The sequence below is a fragment of the Conger conger genome, chromosome 2, assembly GCF_963514075.1.
Source record: "Conger conger chromosome 2, fConCon1.1, whole genome shotgun sequence".
NCBI lineage: Eukaryota > Metazoa > Chordata > Actinopteri > Anguilliformes > Congridae > Conger > Conger conger.
In genome coordinates, this window is record NC_083761.1 from 5,080,091 (window position 1) to 5,100,823 (window position 20,733).

The 20,733-nt window shown below is 48.4% G+C and overlaps 1 protein-coding gene across 1 annotated transcript in view; it reads left to right on the forward strand.

Annotated features, from left to right (window-relative positions):
* The window catches only part of LOC133114170 (keratin-associated protein 21-1-like), a 42,050-nt gene extending 21,979 nt beyond the window's left edge, over positions 1-20,071 (forward strand). The window contains 1 exon segment of the mRNA XM_061223344.1: positions 20,049-20,071. Within this exon segment, the coding sequence (XP_061079328.1) occupies positions 20,049-20,071 (23 nt within the window).
* The last annotated feature ends 662 nt before the right edge of the window (positions 20,072-20,733 follow it).

The following is a 20,733-nucleotide window of genomic DNA, read 5'->3' on the forward strand; positions in this document are numbered from 1 at the left end:
CCTGGAGATCGTCCATCCTGGAGGTTTTCATTTCAACTCCAGTTCGGCACACCTGACTCCAGACTAATTAGCAGCTCAACGAGATCTCTCTCCGGCTGTTGAGTGAGGTGTGCTTTGTTAGTTTTGGAGTGAGAACCGAAATGACAGTCGGTCTCCGGGAACAGGATTGGGCAGCCCTGCTCTCGCTGTTGAATGAGGTCTGCTTTGTTAGGGCTGGAGTGAAAACCTACCACTTTACCTCCACAGTCTGAAGGCACATTCATTATTTACATGAGTTATTTTTAGCCGAGGCTTTTTTAGCTGGGGCTTTTATCCAAAAGCAACTTACAGTTGACTAAGCAGAGGCCAATCCCTCCTCCTACTGCAGCTACACTTATGTAAAAGGTTGGACCATCAACCTTCCAGGCCCCAGTGAAACACCTAAGCCACTTGGCTATAGGCTGACCTCTTGTTTTTTTTTTTCAGACTGTAGGTCGACTAACTCTAATCCAACTCCTATGCAGAATTACCCCAAATCTAGTCTCGCTCATGTAAACAGTAGGACATAACACATAGGATCTTCATCTTTGAGCACTTTCACCTTGTATTTGTATGTCCATCTAGCTACTTATTTGGCACTCGTTTCTCCATCTTGATGTTGCAGCTCTTGTAATCACATCTCGCTTCTAGTTGATGACATACCATAACTGTACCGAATTGTGAATTGAGACCTGTGTCCTTGCAGTTGGTCCAATGACCCAATGACCTTCGGAATGCACCTATTGTACGTCGCATTGGATAAAAGCAGCCGCCAAATTAATGTCATGTAACGCAACGCAAAAGAAGCAGTGAGCGTTTCAGAGGTTTTTCTACTCCCGCTAGTCTGAGCTTGCTCTCCCAAATCGATAGCAGAGGTCGCAGAAACGAGCGCAGCTCGTTTTAACTACATTCGGGAATTCCAAATTGGGAGAAAATGCTCTGGAATCTCCATGAGATTCTCCGAAAATCCCCCCAGAACAGCGTGAGTCGCCGCGGTGACTCAGTCACAAACCCAGTGGCCCTCGGGCGGATTTCTTTGCGGTGGGCCAGATCTGCTTTCTCCCAAAAAACAAACTAAACCCGCGCCTGCCAGCTCGCGAATCCAAACACAGGAACTGAGTCATCCTACCCGCCCCGTTCCCGTTCCAGGAGCGTGCCCTTGCCCTGGAATGACACCGTGCCGGGGGCGGAATTAGCTCCTGAAAATTTAATCTCGTCAAACTCAATTATTTAATATCTGGGCACGCGGCGGACTTCTGAAGGATCCTGGGATGGAATGAGGCCATCCAGTACTTTGCGAGTGCCCACAATCCAAAGAAAAAAAAAGAAAGTAAAAAAAATAGATGATGCCCTCTCTCTTTCTCTCAGAATGAGAGCTGAGGTCCCTGTGTACCGATTTGCAGAACTGACACGAGCTAAACTCCCCGTGGAGGGAATGCCAGGGCTTGGATATTTTGCGGTTCATTCCGAAACGATAACCCCTCTCAGTCGTATCCAGTGCAGTCATTTCACAGAGCCCGTTTCTGAAGGAGGGAGGCAGGAACGAAATAAATGTTCACTGCACTCTGCCGTACCCTTGAGGAACGGCGAGACGAATATCGCCGTGGACTCTTTCGACAAAGTCATGACTGGAAACGTTCAAAGATATCCGAGAGAGCTCAAGTGACGAAAAAACAAAACAAAACGCAGCGCGTATGAATTATGAATGAATAAGACGGCTGTGGAATCAGTGATGAAGGAGCATAATGTAATGCACAGGTGCTGAAATCCAGCCAGCGCGAGGAGCCAAGGTTGTCAGGTTCATTTGCAGCCCGCTCGGTCTTTTCCAAAACACTCCCTGAGAAAACACATGAAACAGACGCACTGTAGTCTTGGGCGGCAGCCAAACGGGGTCTCGGAAAACAGATCCGTCCGCGGTCCCGCATACGATTCCCATTCGCGGTTCTCAGGCCCGGCGGGTCGCCCCCCCGGTCCACGCTGATCCCACCGGTCCGGGCCGGGTTCCAAAAAAAAACCCCAACAGCCTCCACCCACCACCCCGGCCCCCCCCAACCCCCCCGCCCCGGAGCCAAAACGCAAGCGGTCAACGGTTGAGAAACAAAGCCACCCGACCACATGAAGTCATTCCAGCGGTGCTCCGCGTTTCTCAGGATGTGAAGCAACCCGCCCTCCAGCTGCCGGGAGAGGACAAGCCCGGACATCTCCCCGCGAGGGGAACAACACACACTCTCCCAAACCTGCCAGGGGAGCAACACACACTCTCCCAAACCTCCCAGGGGAACAACACACACTCTCCCAAACCTCCCAGGGGAGCAACACACTCTCCCAACCCTCCCAGGGGTGCAACACACTCTCCCAAACCTGCCAGGGGTGCAACACACTTGCCCAAACCTCCCAGGGGTGCAACACACACTCTCCCAAACCTGCCAGGGGAGCAACACACACTCTCCCAAACCTCCCAGGGGAGCAACACACACTCTCCCAAACCTCCCAGGGGAACAAAACACACTCTCCCAAACCTGCCAGGGGAGCAACACACACTCTCCCAAATCTCCCAGGGGAACAAAACACACTCTCCCAAACCTGCCAGGGGAGCAACACACACTCTCCCAAACCTCCCAGGGGTGCAACACAATCTCCCAACCCTCCCAGGGGTGCAACACACTCTCCCAAACCTGCCAGGGGTGCAACACACTCGCCCAACCTCCCAGGGGAGCAACACACACTCTCCCAAACCTGCCAGGGGTGCAACACACTCGCCCAAACCTCCCAGGGGAGCAACCCACACTTCTCCCAAACCTCCCAGGGGTGCAACACACTCTCCCAAACCTGCCGGGGTGCAACACACACTCTCCCAAACCTCCCAGGGGTGTCACTCACACCCAGGGAATGGATTTTGGGTCATCTGTTTTCGACAGAGTTGATTAGCCTAAGCAGGGGCCAATCCCCCCTGGATCAATGTTGGGTTAAGGGCCTTGCTCAGGGGCCCCAGCAACTGCACTGATCTTATTGTGGCTACACTGGGGCTTGAACCTCCAACCTTCCAGGTCCCAGTCAAGCACCTTGGCCACTATGCTACAGGCTGCCCATCCATGGCTTCTGTCCCAACTGCCATCTTGGTCTTCCGAATGAAAAAAAAAAACAGCACAGGCGAAAACAATATGGCTGCCGCGATGGCGTCATCTCTGGCACGGGTTCAACGGAACAGACGGAGCTCCTGACAGCCTGCACTGAAGGTGGTTAATGAGCCAAATCTCTGGTGATCTCACGCTAGTCTCCACTTCCGATTAATCTCCACGCGCTCCTGTTTCCACCGCGTCACGGGGTTGTTAGCGATCCAGAACAGGATTGGGCAGGGCCTTGTGTAACAGAGCAGAACACCTGAGTGTTTTGAGTTTTTCTTGGTGACCGCTGTCTGGAATCCACCCTCTGCCGCTCCCTGACACACTATGTGTCCCAGGATCACACCTCAGCATTCCTGGGGAGTTTAGGCCTGATGACATCTGTCATTTTTAAACACAAAGCCCTGTAAATTCAGATTATGATTGGCTGTGTTTTTATCATTCACTCTGAAAGTGACCCCAACAATATTGTTGGTCACTGTCGTTGTAATTATAGTTGTATAGTGGTATGGACTCTGCTGTCCACTAGAGTTAGATTTTTTAAAACAACATATTTATAGTTCATCATTACAGTTTGTTCTTGTTGTGGATGGGGATTAAGTCTACCAGTAGAGGAGACGAGTTGTTGGAAGGTTTGTTTACAGTTGGATGGCAATGATGTCACCCTGCTTCGATACGACAACAAGGGAAGAAGGGAAGTCGCCGTCCAATAAGAAGTCAGTTCCTTTTGGGTGTCGTGCGGAAACGCGACCGTTCGCGACCGTTCGTTCCATTGTTTAGACTCCAGGCACCATTGTTAGGGCAGGAAACAGCTTGGCACACTTCTGTAAGTAGGTTAAGGGCACGAAGTGGAAAGCAGATACAAAAATAGGCAAATTGACCCAATAAGGACCTCTTGTTGAGTCCCCAAACAGGCCTGAGCATCTGCTCCTAATGTCTTGGGAGAGAAGAAAAAGTACTTTTCAGGAGTAGCAGGGTCGCCTAGGGGTCGGATGTTTGACCGGAAGACTGTAGAGTTCATGGTTCGGGCCCCCAGTCAGCACAGAGGGATGCTTATCTGCTTCTGAAGAGATGAAGTTGGGTCCCTAAACGAAAAAAAGAGCCTTGCTGTTGGGACCTTGGGCCCTGCTCTCTCTCTCTCTCTCTCTCTCTCTCTCTCTCTGTCTCCCTGGCCGCCAGATCCTCCCTGTTAACACAACATCACCAATGGCACTAACTTAAAAAAAAAACAACGATGGCAAGCTATATGCGAGGAGAAGGCCAGTATAAGCTGAACTCATATGTTTCTCCATGACGACGGCCGGTCACCACGGCAATCTTCGACCGTTGACCCCCAACAAGAAATGAGCGAAAGGCATTGATTGCAGCTGAATTAGGGCCAAACCTCTGAGCCCCACGAAGACCGAAACTGTCAAGCGAACCATTACCGACTCCACTTTCTGTAAAATAATTACATTGCTCCATTCTCCGTCTCACAGTCCTGTTCCGTCGTTGATTGCGCTGAACGATTGTGACTGCGTTAGGGACGGATCTTAACTACCACATAGACATAAAAACATTGTATATGCATACTGTCCATGTTTCTACAATATACATGCAAAAAATATCATTGATCATTTATAAGTATGTATATCGACATGTAACTACTTATGAATGATCAATGGTATTGATACACAGTTAATTCTAGGGTGAGCTGACTGAGAACAAAAACCAGGAGAAACTGGGCTCTCCAAGAACAGGGTTGTAGGCCAGTGATAGGGTCTATAGTGTAGTAGGCCCCTGATTGGTTCTATAATCCAGGAGGCACCTGATAGTCAGGACAGCAGAATCCCTCCCCCTATTTCGACGCAGACTAAAAACACACCTTTTCAAACTGTACCTTAGTGCTCCCTCCTCATCCCCCCACCCTTTCCGATATCCCTCTTGTCTAACCCCCCAAAAAAAGGAGAAAAAAAAATCTCACTTATGATATACTGTATTTTTGTTTAGAACAGCACTTCATGTGTATTTTACCAGTTAAGGATGTGATGCTTTAACTTGTGGAAGAACCTATGCACTTGTAAATTGCTTTGGATTAAAAGTGTCTGCCAAATGAAAAAAATTTAAAAAATGTAAATGATAATCTATAGTTCACTGATAGACTCTATACTACAGTACATCCTTAACAGGGTCTATAGTGGAGTAGCCCTCTGACAGGGTCTATAGTGTAGTAGCCCTCTGATAGGGTCTATAGTGGAGTAGGCCCCAGGTAGGGTTTATAGTGTATTAGGCCCCAGATAGAGTTTATAGGTATGTAGATAGCCCAGGCTAAATCTAGTTCGGCAGAGGAACTATGTTTCTCATACCATGACATAATCCGGGCGAAGGAGACAGAACAAGACGGCTGAATATGAGATGAGTCCCGCAGGTCTGTTTTCAGTCGGTTGCGCTCGGGATGGAGCAGAGGGAGGGGTGTGGGAGTCTCAGGGGTAAAAATGCCTCCTTCAAGGAGCCAGGCCTGACACACACGGGTCCCAGGAGAACCAGCTGTTGTTGTTTCCGTTTGGAGAAGTGATGATAGTGGAGGAATCCCAGACTTACCGGGGGAGGGGGGCGGGGGGTGTTTCACGACACACCCAGGGAACACAGAGCAATGTTTGGGAGGGGAACAGGGCTGAGGGGGACGGGGGGGGGATGTATTTTGAACGGGATGTGTCCCAACAAGAGATACAGACACAGAGTAATTACTGGAGCAGCTGTACTAGCGAGGGAGGGGCGGGAGATTTTGGAATAGGAGCCCCCCCCCCCCCATCATCAGCAGATCACAAGTTCAGAGACTAGCGTTGATTTTCTTTCCAGGTGGAGTTGTGGGGGGGGAGTTAGGGGGGGTTCAGTCCGTTATTTTCCCAAGCCAGAAGTTGGCAGATGACCTAACCCCCCTCCAACCTACCCCCCACCCCCCGACCCCTTGTCCAAACGTTTTATTGATTTAAAAACATTTCAAATTTTTTTTAAATCCCGTAATTTATTGCTTTTCCTCGCCCGCCCCCGCCATGGCTGATTGGCCAGTTTTCGCTGCCGGGCTGGGAGGCCTTCAGCTCACCCTGAGAGGGCGGGGATGGGGGGGGCTGCAAGGCCACACTAACCAACACACCTCACTAACAAATCCCAAAATCCATACGAGGACACATACACTTCTCTTCCACCCTTAACACCACTCACCCCCCCCCCTCCCCCTCCCCACCCCAGGTTGAGCTCATTTTTTGGACGGTTGTTTTTTTTTCCCCCAGTCGAGCCCATTCGTGCGAAAGAGGGGAAGCTAAGTGGGCGGGACCCTCGTCCGAGGAAGCCAGGAAATCCTTCACTGATTATGTCGCTGTTTGTTTTTTTTGTTTTTTTTTTGTTTTTTTTTGCTTGGGACGGTTCACGGGAGGAGAGAGAGAGAGAGAGAGAGAATGAGAGAGAGAGGGCGAGGGAGAGAGAGACAGAGAGAGAGAGAGACAGAGAACCGCTACACGTAAACACCCTTTCATGTTTGCTATACGCTCAATCACGACGCTAAGCGCTAACAGGCGGTTTTTTTTTCCACCGACCGACCTCTCCAGAGCGTCGGATGTGGAGATGAAAGCTATCGGGGGCGGGCGCGTCCTTAAGATGGCAGCGCTGATTTTTTTTTTCCGTTCGGCCCTGCGCCGCTGGAACCGGCAACACATTCCGGCGTTCCGCGAGACCACACGCGCGGCTCCCGGAAGAACGCGATTCCGCAGGTTTCTGGAGGAACGTGCAAACAGTACCTTCCTCAAAAACTAAAAACTAAAAAAAAAAAACAACAAACAAGAAAAAAAAAACTAAACACTGGGGCTGACGTCTCAGAAGAGGCAGACAGACGGCGAGACATTGAACGGAGGAAGCCTGACTGCGCCCTGCACAACAAAGAGAATAGCCAAAACATCTCAAACACGCCATGTATAATTCAGATGTCCCAGATGCAGGCCGGATCTCGCAAAACTTCTCTCTCTTCTTGTCTTTCTTTTTTTTTTTTTTTACTCTGCCTTCTCTTCCTTCTCTTTCCGGTGAAGTGAGATCGGCAGATCGATGGATAGAAGAGAAGGGGGAAATGGCCCCCATCTCAGGTAGGGGGGGGGGGGGGGGGTAGCAGAGTTTTTTTTTTTTTTTAAGCTGGACCTGACATGAAACAGAAAGTATCCAAATCCAACATAATGCTCTGAGGGACAGAAGAGGAGGTATTTGCAGCTGCTAATAACTTGATGGGCTTCCAGAATTTTGGTGGAATTGTTTCGAGTGGGTCATGGAGCAGGGAAGGGGTTCAGCGCAGGATGGCGGTACGGAGCAGGGAAGGGGTTAAGAGCAGGATGGCAGTATTAGAGGGAAGGGGTTAAGAGCAGGATGGCGGTATTAGAGGGAAGGCGTTAAGCGCGGGATGGCGGTATTAGAGGGAAGGGGTTAAGAGCGGGATGGCGGTATTAGAGGGAAGGGGTTAAGAGTGGGATGGCGGTATTAGAGGGAAGGGGTTAAGAGCAGGATGGCGGTATTAGAGGGAAGGGGTTAAGAGCGGGATGGCGGTATTAGAGGGAAGGGGTTAAGAGCAGGATGGCAGTATTAGAGGGAAGGGGATAAGAGCAGGATGGCGGTATTAGAGGGAAGGGGTTAAGAGCAGGATGGCGGTATTAGAGGGAAGGGGTTCAGCGCAGGATGGCGGTATTAGAGGGAAGGGGTTAAGAGCGGGATGGCGGTATTAGAGGGAAGGGGTTAAGAGCAGGATGGCGGTATTAGAGGGAAGGGGTTAAGAGCAGGATGGCGGTATTAGAGGGAAGGGGTTAAGAGCAGGATGGCGGTATTAGAGGGAAGGGGTTAAGAGCAGGATGGCGGTATTAGAGGGAAGGGGTTAAGCGCAGGATGGCGGTATTAGAGGGAAGGGGTTAAGAGCGGGGTGGCGGGATGGCGGTAACAGCGCTGGCTGGCACTGAAGGGCCGATGCTGATGAGATGAAATAGGGGCTGAAGTGCTGACTCATTGTGCTCAGGCCTTTATTAACAGAGCTGTCACTCAGGCTTAACCGTGCTGGGGGGGGGGGGGGGGGGGGGAGAGAGCCCGCATGCCGTATGGTTTGCTGCTCAAGCCCTGGAATTGCTGAAGGTATTTTTAGAGGGCAGAACATTTTAACCCCCCCACACACACAGACAGACACACACACACATTTTTTATTTATTTCTGTCACTTTGCAGTTCAGTGCAAAACAACCTGGACTCTGGGCTCCGTGTGAGAGCGGCAGCGAAATAAGAATTAGATTTAGTGTGTGTGTGTGTGTGTGTGTGTGTGTGTGAGAGAGAGAGAGAGAGAGAATGACAGAGATGTCAATGATGTTGCGTGTATGTGTGTGTGTGTGTGTGTGTGTGTGTGTGTGAGTGTGTGTGTGTGTGTGTGTGAGTGTGTGTGTGTGTGTGTGTGTGTGAGAGAGAGAGAGAGATAGGGAGAGAGAGAGAGAATGACAGAGATGTCAATGATGTTGCGTGTGTGTGTGCATGAGTATGTATGTGTGTGAGTGTGGGTGTGTCTGTGAGAGAGAATGAGAGAGATGCCAATGATATTACTGCATGTGTCTGTCTGTGTGTGTGCGTATGTACATGAGTGTGTGTGTGGGTGTGTGTGTGAGAGAGAAACAGAGCTATCCTCATGCTGTATGTGGTTTGGGCAAATTGGCAGAAATCCTGCTTTTTTCCCCCCTAAAATGGTGGCCAGACTCCATTCCTGCAGGGGAACGGGTGACTCACAGACAGGTGGAGACGCAGACAGTCAGACAAGGACGTCAGGCACACACCACAGGAAATGTACCACTGGAAAATCATTGGCTGACCTCGGTCCAAAATGGCCGCCAAAAACCCAAACGGAATGACAACACTGACCAGGACTCCGAAGACTACCACTAAGCGCTTTCAGAGGTGGTGTTGAGACTCGATTTATACACATTTCTTTATTCTAAATCACTGGGTAAGAATATGTGTGACTTTCTTCAGAATATAGTTTTTTTTATCTCTTGAGGGAGAAAGGTCAGTGTAATTACAGTTAAAGAAGCCAACACTGGAACTGCACTGATTAAATCAAATTAAATTTCTGCCTCTGAGGTAAACTAAGCATATCAGTTGTTTTCCGAGCAAAGCCTCCCTTAACACAACACTCGTGACCCTGGAAGAACGGGGTTCGCGTTTATTTGGAAAGGAACGCTGGTTTCGGTGCGGGGGAGGGAGAAAAAAAAAAAGGCTCGATATGCGTTAACAGCTCACGCGGAAGGACCTAGAACTTAACCACAGCCCCCCACCGGGGGCGAAACGATTTCATATCACGCGATATTTGACCCCTCCATCACACGTATTTTCTGCGCATCACTAGCTCCGGGTGCTCGTGTGTTTATTTAGAAACCCATTAGTCTAATTGAAGTTCTCTTTCCCGGGGTTTCGGGCACAAATGCAGCGCAAACACACGGAGTCGCGGGGCGTGAAATCCGCATAGTGCGGAAACAATCACATTATCAATTATGAACACGCAGGACAAGCCTGTAGCCTAGCGGCTAAGGTGCCTGTAGCCTAGCGGCTAAGGTGCCTGTAGTCTGGTGGCTAAGGTGCCTGTAGCCTAATGGCTAAGGTGCCTGTAGCCTAGTGGCTAAGGTGCCTGTAGCCTAGCGGCTAAGGTGCCTGTAGTCTGGTGGCTAAGGTGCCTGTAGCCTAGCGGCTAAGGTGCCTGTAGTCTAGTGGCTAAGGTGCCTGTAGCCTAATGGCTAAGGTGCCTGTAGCCTAGCAGCTAAGGTGCCTGAAGTCTAGTGGCTAAGGTGCCTGTAGCCTAGTGGCTGATGTGCCTAGTGGCGACCTGATAAGAGCGTCTGCCAAATGCCAATAATGTAATGTAATGTAGTGGCTAAGGTGCTGGACTGGGACCTGGAAGGTTGCCGGTCCAAGCACCAGTGTGCCCACAATAAGATCAATAGTGCAGCTTTTGAGCCCTTGGACAAGGCCCTTAACCCCATATGGCTCCCGGGGGGGATTGGCCCCTGCTTAGTCTAATGAACTGCATGCCATTTTGGATACAAGCATCAGCTAAATTAACTTTATTGCTGTACTACAAGGTGGCAGCACCTCGTTGTGAGTTAGTGTCCCCTGCTTGCAGTGCTGCACCTGCAGAGCTGAGTCTGAAGTGACTTCCTCCGACTCATGTCTGTGTGAGCCTGCAATTACGGTGTTATAAAAGGAAGCAGGATAGATAGATATCATTGCATTTATATAGCGCTTTTCTGGACACTCAAAGCGCTTACAGTGATGAGGGGAACCTTGCCTCAACTGCCATAAATGTACAGCACCCAACTGGGTGATGCATGGCAGCCATTTTGTGCCAGAAAGCTGACAACACACTAGCTGAAGTGGAGAGGGAGAGAACAACGTTTTTTGCCAATTGAATCAGGGGATGATGAGTTGGCAGGTTGAAAGAGCCAGATTGTGAATTTAGCCAGGACACCGGGGAACCCCCTACTTTTAGCGAAGCGTGCCATGGGATCTGGCACCTGGGTTTAGCGTCTCATCTGAAAGACGGAGTGGCTGACATCACGCATTTCTACGCGAGTGCGCTTGTCTATGCTCTCCTGAGGTTGCAGTTCCATAAAAGTGGAAGGAATTGTGCATCCTTCAAGGCATTAGGTCACAGATATGTGATCGGAATATTCTTAAATTCTAATCTTAAATTCTAACGCCGACGTCACAATCACTACTGGCAGTTGAAAACAGCGGAGTTCCAGAACACCAGAACATTGAAAAACATTCCAAATCAGCCAAAAAAGGTGAATAATGCTTCACGATGCTTTATCAAGGGTTAACGACGCGTTATAAGCAGTCCCTAAACGATTGTGCCACTGTAACAGTCCGGTCCTGTCGCGAAACACTTCACTCCTCACCTGACCCTCGCCTCGGTTTGTCACAAACGAGCGATTCTTTTGATTTATGGCAACATTAGCGATTCGGCGGCCATCGATTTTTCCTCCGCGTTCCGTCCGTCGCCGGGGGTGATGTAGAGTGCGCGCGACCTGCAATGTCATTAATGGGAAAGTTATTTCGGCGGTGTCAGAGTGACATTTGACGGGGGGAAGCTCCGACGCCGTTTTCTCTCCTCAGATTTAACGAACCGCCCCCGACAGGTTTAATTAAAGTGCTCGTTGAACGGAGAAGCGGGTTGCCCTCGGCAACAGCAGGACGCACTACTTTCAATTGGAGCTCTGTCGGGGTGTTGGGGTGTTTGCATTCTGCAAGCACAGTGTGTGAGTGTGTGAGTGTGTGTGTGTGTGTGTGAGTGTGTGTGAGAGTCTGTGTGTGTGTGTGTGTGTGTGTGTGTGTGAGAGTGTGTGAGTGTGTGTGTGTGTGAGAGTGTGAGTGTGTGTGAGAGTGTGTGAGTGTGTGTGTGTATGTGTGTGAGTGTGTGAGTGTGTGTGTGAGTGTGTGTGTGTGTGTGTGTGTGAGTGTGTGAGTGTGTGTGAGAGTGTGTGAGTGTGTGTGTATGTGTGTGTGAGAGTGTGTGAGTGTGTGTGAGTGTGTGTGTGTGTGAGAGTGTGTGAGAGTGTGTGAGTGTGTGTGTGTGCGTGTGTGTGAGAGTGTGTGAGTGTGTGTGAGAGTGTGTGAATGTGTGTGTGAATGTGTGTGTGTGAATGTGTATATGTATGTTAATATGTATCAGGCTTCGGTTAATGGCCCTTACTAACGTATTAATATCTGTAAATAACAATGGTGGTGTGCGGTCTGTTGTGACTGTGCTTTCTATGGAAGTGGATTCCGCACTAACTTCCACTCGCTGTTAGTCATTTTCACCCAAAAGTGCACGCAACCAAAGTTTCACCGGGAAGCTTGTGAATCATTGCCCCAGAGTGCTCTCAGAAGTCAAACGATTTACCGTGGTCTAATCCAGGAGCGAACCGACGAATTAGCTAATTGTGCCTGGGGTGGGGATTGGGGTAGTATCGTCTGCCATGTCTCCAGGATTGGAGGTGCCAAACCCCCCCCCCCCCCCACAACCCAAACCTCAGCCAATACCTTTGTGTCGGGAAGAATTATTATCTCCCCCTTGGACAGTGCCAGAGAACTACTGTACACCACAAGGTCAGGTTTTTTGGTTTTCGCTGAAGCAGTGAAACTCAGTTCTGATGTTCGGGTTTGGGCTGGTGCGCCGGGCGCCGGTGGAGGCCTGCCAGGAAAGTTTCCCAAAAGCCGCACGATAATGAAAGACACTGGCGCCGTGGCCAGGGAGCAGAGAACTGCGGGCCGGAGAGTCCTCCAAAGCTGGAAAGTTCACGCCTCCGGAGCTGGAGCCAAAACTGTGACAGAGGACAACTTATCTCAGTGCCCTGCTGTAAAATCCAGCTATGGCCAGCCTGAAATGACCAGCTACCAGCTGTTTCAAAAACATAGCTTCAGCTGGTCCAACCGTCAAACCGTGTTGAGTATGTTGATGGTCTGAACTGGTCAACCAACTACCAGCTGTTTCAAAGCCTGGTTTAGCTGGTCAAACCTTGTTGAGTATGCAGCTGGTCTGAACAGGTCGACCAGCTACCATCTGTTTCAAAGCTTGGTTTATCTGGTCAAACCATGTTGAGTATGCAGCTGGTATGCACTGGTCAACCAGCTACCAGCTGTTTCAAAGCTTGGTTTATCTGGTCAAACCATGTTGAGTATGCAGCTGGTCTGAACAGGTCGACCAGCTACCATCTGTTTCAAAGCTTGGTTTATCTGGTCAAACCATGTTGAGTATGCAGCTGGTCTGAACAGGTCGACCAGCTACCATCTGTTTCAAAGCTTGGTTTATCTGGTCAAACCATGTTGAGTATGCAGCTGGTCTGAACAGGTCAACCAGCTACCAGCTATTTCTATTTTAAAACCTAGTTTGAGCTATTTCATTTCACCAGGGCAAAGTTTAATTTCACCAGGGCACCAGGGCTATTTCATTTCACCAGGGCATAAAGTCTTATTTTGAATTCCAGACAGGAGGGGAAACACCCATTCTATCCAACCTAAGTTTCCGTTCTTTTTATTGTTGCTGGATTGCTTTATAAAGGTCCCTCCAAGTATAGAATATTGATTTTGCAGTGGAGCATGAGATCTGCTTCTGTGTGTTTGTTTTTTTTTTACAAACGGGGGAAAAGTTCAGCACTCGATTAGCATATGCACCTGCACTGGGGAGGTTTTCTGCTGCTAAATAAAATCATGTCTCTGTCTGTAAAAACCCGCCTCTCACATCTCAGCCGCACACAGAAAATGCTGCATTACTCTCTGGCTTGAAGGTGGTTTTACTGAAAGGACGAACGGATGCTAATTATGCTCGTGACCTCAGACAAGGGGAAAAAAAAAGAGAGAAGAAAATCTCGAGTTATAAAAAAGCTGTGAAAATCCCCAGACTTTCAGTTCTTCAACCCTCCTTTCAGTTCCACACAGCGCACACACACACCTGCCCAGATCAAAGCCACTCACATCATTCTTCTGTCTGTTTTCCTTTCGTTTTAATTTTTTAATTTTTACGAATTCTTTTTTCAACCAATTTGGGATTCACTCAGAATGTTACATTACATTACATTACATTACATTATTGGCATTTGGCAGACGCTCTTATCCAGAGCGACATACACAGTTGATTAGACTAAGCAGGAGATAGTCCTCCCCTGGAGCAATGCAGGGCTAAGGGCCTTGCTCAAGGGCCCAACGGCGGTGCGGATCTTAACCTTATGTGTGCCAGTCATTTACCTTAACCACTACGCTACAGGCCGCCCGCAACCAAATCCCACCCTCCCTGGATAAAGCTATAGCCAATCACGTGTCTCCCTGCAGGGCTGCCGGCCAATCGGCACCAATACGTCACTGCCTAAAAAGGGAGAGCCACCCAGATCCCCGAGTTCGACAGAATCTTGAAAGGATTTCAAAAGCCCTTCTATTGTATGGAGTGACGGGCTCTTCCATAGAACGTTGCTCAAACCTAAATGACATGACACTGACAGTGAAACCCAGGACTTTTTAATGACTCAATAAGATTTAATCAGTGTGGACGTGTTAATCAGTGTCACCAGACGTGGGTGACAGAAGTGTGGGCCTCGGTCGACCACAAGGGTTTCATGGCTTGTAATACGGCCATAAAGAGAACGCCAACACCCCCCCTCAAGGAAAAAAGATCTGTATTTTCAGAGTTTGAAAAAAACTGTGACTGTTGTGGTCACAAGTTTTGGTGAAGGCCGGACGGGTGCGCGGGCGTTTTCAGCGCAGGCTCCGCCCCTGCTGCGTGCCAGGCTCCGCCCCTGCTGCGTGCCAGGCTCCGCCCCTCCTGTGTGCCAGGCTCCGCCCCTCCTGCATACCAGGCTCCGCCCCTCCTGGCCTCACTCAGACACAGAGCTGGCGGGTGTTGGCGGGATTGTCCTCGGTCTGCGGCTCAGAGGTCATACGAGCTGGAGGTTCATACGAGCTGGAGGTTCATACGAGCTGGAGGTTCATACGAGCTGGAGGTTCATACAAGCTGGAGGTTCATACGAGCTGGAGGTTCATACCAGCTGGAGGTTCATACGAGCTGGAGGTTCATACAAGCTGGAGGTTCATACGAGCTGGAGGTTCATACGAGCTGGAGGTTCATACCAGCTGGAGGTTCATACCAGCTGGAGGTTCATATGAACTGAGAGTTCATACCAGCTGATGGTTCATACGAGCTGGAGGTTCATATGAGCTGAGAACCGCTCTGAACCGCTCTGAACCGCTGTGAAATTGCAGATAAAACACACGGCTCTGGCCACGTTCCTGCTCTCTTAATTACCCTCTTTCATCTTTGTTAATTAAGAGCACGGAGGAAGAGCATCTCACTGAGAGCTCGTCTACAAAGAAGAAGGGGGGTTACAGCACCAGCGATTTCAGAACCTCAACCTCAAAAGGATAATCTGAGAACATATCCAGCTCTTAATTGCCCACACAAATGCTCTCACATCATTCATGATATATTACTGAATAAATATGAGATATTATGGCAAAATACACTGAAATATTAGTCCTCCTTTGGTTGTGTTGGGATATATCTGAATTATAATCAGCCGAGTGTATTATTAAGAAAAAAGGCATATACTGAAAATATATTCAGACTACTTACATATATTTAATGTATTATGTATTATTCAATTATTAAAACTATATATTTTTAAATCATAAGGCTATACTGTATGTTTAAACTGTATAAAAGAAAACATTTACTTTTACAATGAGATGAAATGAGATAAAGCGCAGGTTTAGGCCACGCGCAAAGCCAACGCCAGGTCGTCTGTGTAAGCGGTAAAAGCCAGGCGTAATACGCGCACCGGCGACGTTAATGTGATCACGACAGCCAGTGCTGGAGGGAGATCGAGAGCTGGATGAGGCGTGCGATCGTGCGCCGAAGACCCATCGATTGCTTCTGCAGACGTTAATGAAGGAAACATCGAGCAGCGGACGTCTCCAAATCCCGTCCCCTCGGGCCTTGCGCCCGCTAAGCGGCCTCGAAGAACAACGTCGCCGGCGATTAAAACCGAATGCCGCGCGCATTAGCGCAGCCGAAACACGATCGGACACGGCAGATTGCTCGCATTAATATCATCCCTGCCAATCAAAGGGCACAGACCTGGGAGGGGAAAGGGGGGGCGAAAGGTTGCTTCGCAAGAAAGGCCCTTTCTGAGCGTCGGCTATTCCCACGCCAGAGCGTCAACGCCGATTCCTACGGCGTCAGAGCGGAAGAAGCTCTCTGTCGTAATGCGGACAGAAACATGTACGCAACACACTTCGGTACCTTTGAAGACGGAAAGGAGAAGTACGAGAACCATTACCCTCCATCTTAGGACTGTCGTGTTGGTTTCACAACCCCTCTGGTTTTTCCATACACTTCTTCTTCTTCTTGTTTGTTTTTTTTCACGAGTTTGTGTCTAAGTTTTTTCCCCTCCGGTGGTTAGAGAGTGAAGCAGAGATTAAAGAAGCTGTCGCGTGGCGAGTTATTTTTTCGGGTACTTTACCAGAACGACTCAGGACCTTAAAATACTCAGGAGCCTGTCTGACGTTGGTGACGTAGGCGAGACCTTCAGCCTGGAGAACGCGGGGGAATTACAGTGTGATTGCTGAAACAGCATGACTCCACAACACTCAAAACGAAAACACGACGCTTCACTTCAAAGGCATGAGGTCAGGAAGTTCGAGAGCAGTGTTGGGGGAGTACATAAATAAAAAAAACTCTTCTTTTTTAAGTTCAGAAGCTCCTGTAGATAGAAGGGTTTGCAAGATGCAAAAGCAATACTTTGGCTGAGTTGGTTCCTCAGTGACGCCCAATGAATTAATAGTTTCTTGCCCAGTCTCACCCATTGCTATTTTTCGTGTAGGTTGGGGTTTTTAAACTCTTATTCATCAGCCACCAAGAAAATCAAACAAATCGAAAGTTCAATTATGAGTGGATGAGGTGATGTATTTTTTCGACAAAAATAAAGAACAGCAACCATTTTAATGGTTTGGTGATATTTAATACAGTAGTAAGACATTTTTAAAAGGCATTTTGGATGACTTCCTGAGAAAAAAGATCCCGCCTTTTGCTGTGAATCAGTCCGCACCCTTAGAGTGAAAATTGTGTTCTCTTTCAGGGATCAGCCTGGAAGACCTCCTCGAAGCAGGTAGTTTCATTTTTATTTTCATTTTATCGTTAGCATTTCCCAAACTTCTTACTATTGCAAGAAAGAACAGCTGTGAAATCCCATTAAGTTAAATAAAAAATTTAACACCAAAGCAATCCTATCCTCTACAGCAAAGAGCCTGGAACAATAAGGATAGCTGAAACAATATTATCAATAATAACAATAATAATAATAATAATAATAATAATGCCTCACAGCAAGGAGGTCCTGGGTTCGAATCCCCGTCGGCCGGGGCCTCTCTGTGCGGAGTTTGCATGTTCTCCCCGTGTTCGCGTGGGTTTCCTCCGGGTACTCCGGTTTCCTCCCACAGTCCAAAGACATGCAGGTTAGGCTGATTGGAGAGTCTAAATTGCCCATAGGTATGAGTATGAGTGTGTGTGTGTGTGTGTGCCCTGCGGTGGACTGCAACCTGTCCAGGGTGTATTCCTGCCTTTCGCCCAATGTATGCTGGGATAGGCTCCAGCCCCCCTGCGACCCTGTTCAGGATAAGCGGGTTAAGATAATGGATGGATGGATAATAATAATAATAACGTTTAGTCCCTATTGAAGTCCCCAGGTGATCATCCCTAGTGTCTCCTCACATGGTCATTCTGGCTGTAGAGGACCTTAATTTATTTAAATTTTTATCTCTCTATTTCAGTTGGGCTGAACGGGGTCATACTCTAGTTTTTAAAACCTAAAAGTGTCACAGTCTAGTCCAGCAGCAGTATCCCCACAGCAGTTCAAACTGCCCTCAGAGAGAACTGCCAGCTGAACCTGCCCCTAGTCTGCCACAGAGGCCCCAGTCAGGCTGAAACAGCAGCTTCTCAGATACTCAAACCACCCTGTCTGCCACCAACAATCATTCCATGGTCAAAGTCACTTAGATCACATTTTTTCCCCCGTTCTGATGGTTGATGTGAACATTAACTGAAGCTCCTGACCCGTATCTACATGCTTGTAGGCATTGTACTGCTGCCACACAATTGGCTGATTAGATATTCACATGAATAAGCAAGTGGAATAAAGTTAAAATAATTCCTAATAAAGTGCTCGGTGAGTGTACTTCATTGATCCAGTGGGGTAATGTGTCCTCTGCATTTGACCCATCCTAGTCCCTTTGGAGCAGTGGGCTGCCCGAGTGCAGAACCCAGGGAGCAATGTGGGGCTAGGGGCCTTGCTCAAGGGCCCAACAGCTGTGCTAATCTCATCGTGATTACACCAGGACTTGAACCACCAACCTTCCAGGTCCCAGTCAAGCACCTTAGCAGCAGGACACTTTAGATTTAGATTGTACACTTTGGGAGGACGGTGATTGGTTCCATTTATTTATTGAATCTCTTTCAAATCAAGGATAAAAAAACATGTGAAATGTGAACTGTGTAGCTGAAGGACGGTTGTGGTCCTAAACGTCAGCACGGTCCATTAATCCCAGAAGAAGCGACTCTGATTTTGATTTGACTTTCACTTCCCCATATGAACCCCTGAGGGTTCATATCTCAGAGGCTCTTGTGTGTTTAAAAAAGAAAAAAAGAAACATCTGACCGCATTTTCTTTCTGACCAATCAGTTACCAGGGACCATGTACACACCATGTAAACTCTTAACAAGCGTTTTAGTCTTGTAATAAGCGTGTCTTAAGGTCATATTTTTTTTCTCTCGAGTAGAAAACAATTGCTTGTTTTAAGTTCCCGTTTGACATGTAAAATGTTCTTATTCCACTGCCAGATCTTGCGAAGAGAAATTGTAAAATCATGAAATGAGTCAAGCTGGTTTACCTCATTGGCAATCTTCACCTTAGGAGGATTACTGGGTTAGATGAATAGCTACAGTGAGCTCTTTTTACTACAGTCCATGTTCCAGATCTGGGAGTTTACTGAGGGTAGTTACCCAGCTAACTCACTAATCCTGCCTGTGTTGGTAAATGTTTCTGAACAGGGGCCCTCGACTGTGTAGCAAGGCTCCAATGTTGCAACGCAGGGAAACTCGCGAGTTGAGTGCACATTCATAAACAGTATAAAATGTGATGTTGACCTTGAGCTGAGGTTGACTCGCTTACTGTTTACACTAAGCCTCAGTTGCACACATTCGCGTGTTTATTTCAGCTGCGCTTTGGGAAGTTGCAAAACAATGAGCAGTTACTGCCGAACCAAAAACTGTTTATATCTGACGCAACGCGATCATTACAAACCGGTGGAAAAAAAGGCCCCACTTACAGGAAAAATAGGTTTTCGGCACTGTGCGCATCACGCACGCACGCCGTCCCGGGACCGTCTCTGAGAAACTGAAGCCAGCTCTGATGTCAATCTGAAGGCAGCCTTGCAGAAGATGAAAACGCTTGAAGAAGATTCAAACCCCTGATAAGCAAGCGTTTTGCAGAAGGTTGAACCTCTGAAATGCACCAATCGTTTTGTGGAAAGGAACTTAAACTTGTCGAACGTGTCGAAAGTCAAATAATCCCTGGCTTCATTCACATGACCCAATATATCTGGATATGTCTGAATTGTGAAAATAAATAAAACCAGTTCAGACGAGCTCCAGACCATCAACATGGTTTGATCAGCTCAAGCTATGTTTTGAAACAGCTGGTAGCTGAATTTTACACCAGGGAAGTCTTATTTTCTTGATTTCTGTGTTATGAAGGCCTGTTATGAATTGGGGCGTAATTGTGATCTCTGGTGGTCAGTAGTTCAGGTGAATGTTATCTCTGGTGGTCAGTAGTTCAGGTGATCTCTGGTGGTTAGTAGTTCAGGTGATCTTTGGTGGTCAGTAGTTCAGGTGATCGAATGGTATAATAGAAGCAACATTCATCTCAGCATGTTCATTTTTATGATATTTTCACAAGGTTAAAATCCCGTGTGGTATGCCTTTGAGGTGAGAGATCACATTGAATCGAATTGAAGTGAATTGTAATGTTCTTCATTGAACATTCTGTCGCTACTGCTGATTGAAGTGTGGTGCTCTAGAACACTCCATTAAGTATTTAGCATAGGTGCTAGGTAAAAAAAAAAAAACAGGTGGAAGACCAAACTCCACTCCTGTGGGAGCCACAGTGTGTGTACTGGTTCAGTCCAGGGGGGTTTATGGGGCAGTAGGCTTCAGTTGGGGGGGGGGGGGCAGTGTGTGTGCTGGTTGTATAAACGATTGGGGCTAAAGTTAAATGATTAAGGGCAGACGTTGGGCTGAGATCCGGACGTGGACCCGGCCGTGTCACACGCCTCTGGCTCTGTGCAGACCCTCACGTGTCCATCACCTAGGAAAACCTTTGGACCTCTTTTCAACGGCATTGCCAAGGATACCACTACGCGGCGAAGTCTCGGTTTAAGCGAATATTTAACCGCCCGCCGATTCCACCGACGAGAGATCTATAAGAGAGCAGTGGCCACGGCCGTTGTTGTTGTTGCTGTTGTTGTTGTTGTCGTTGTTGTTTTGGAAGCCTCGTCAAAAGACAGCCGGTCTGATTCCGTGGTTGCCATGGTAGCGCCCAGCTGAAGGGCAGCGGCAGAAGCCCGGTTTCCATGGAGACCGCTCCAGCTTACATAAGGATCTCTTTTTATGTGTTTGTGTGTTTTGTGTGCGTGTGTGCGTGTGTGTGTGTTTCAGTGTGTGTGTGTGTGTGAGAGAGAGAGAGAGAGAGTGTGTGCAAAGTGCTGGCCCTGTTATTTTTGAGCGGCCAAAATTATAATAATAATAATAATAATAATAATTAAAGGCCCGAGTGTGGCTCTTTCCTGGAAGTGTTCCAAAGTCAAATCAGGTACCGGGGCAACGGACCCTTTAATCCGTCCCCCTGGCAACGGCGAGCCGCTCCGCCGGCCAATTAAAACCGAGCGTGTGCACCGAGCAGCTGTCCACCTGCGGCACCAAGGTGACACACCACACCACCGAGCCCAGTTTCCCATAATGCACCTGGAGCATG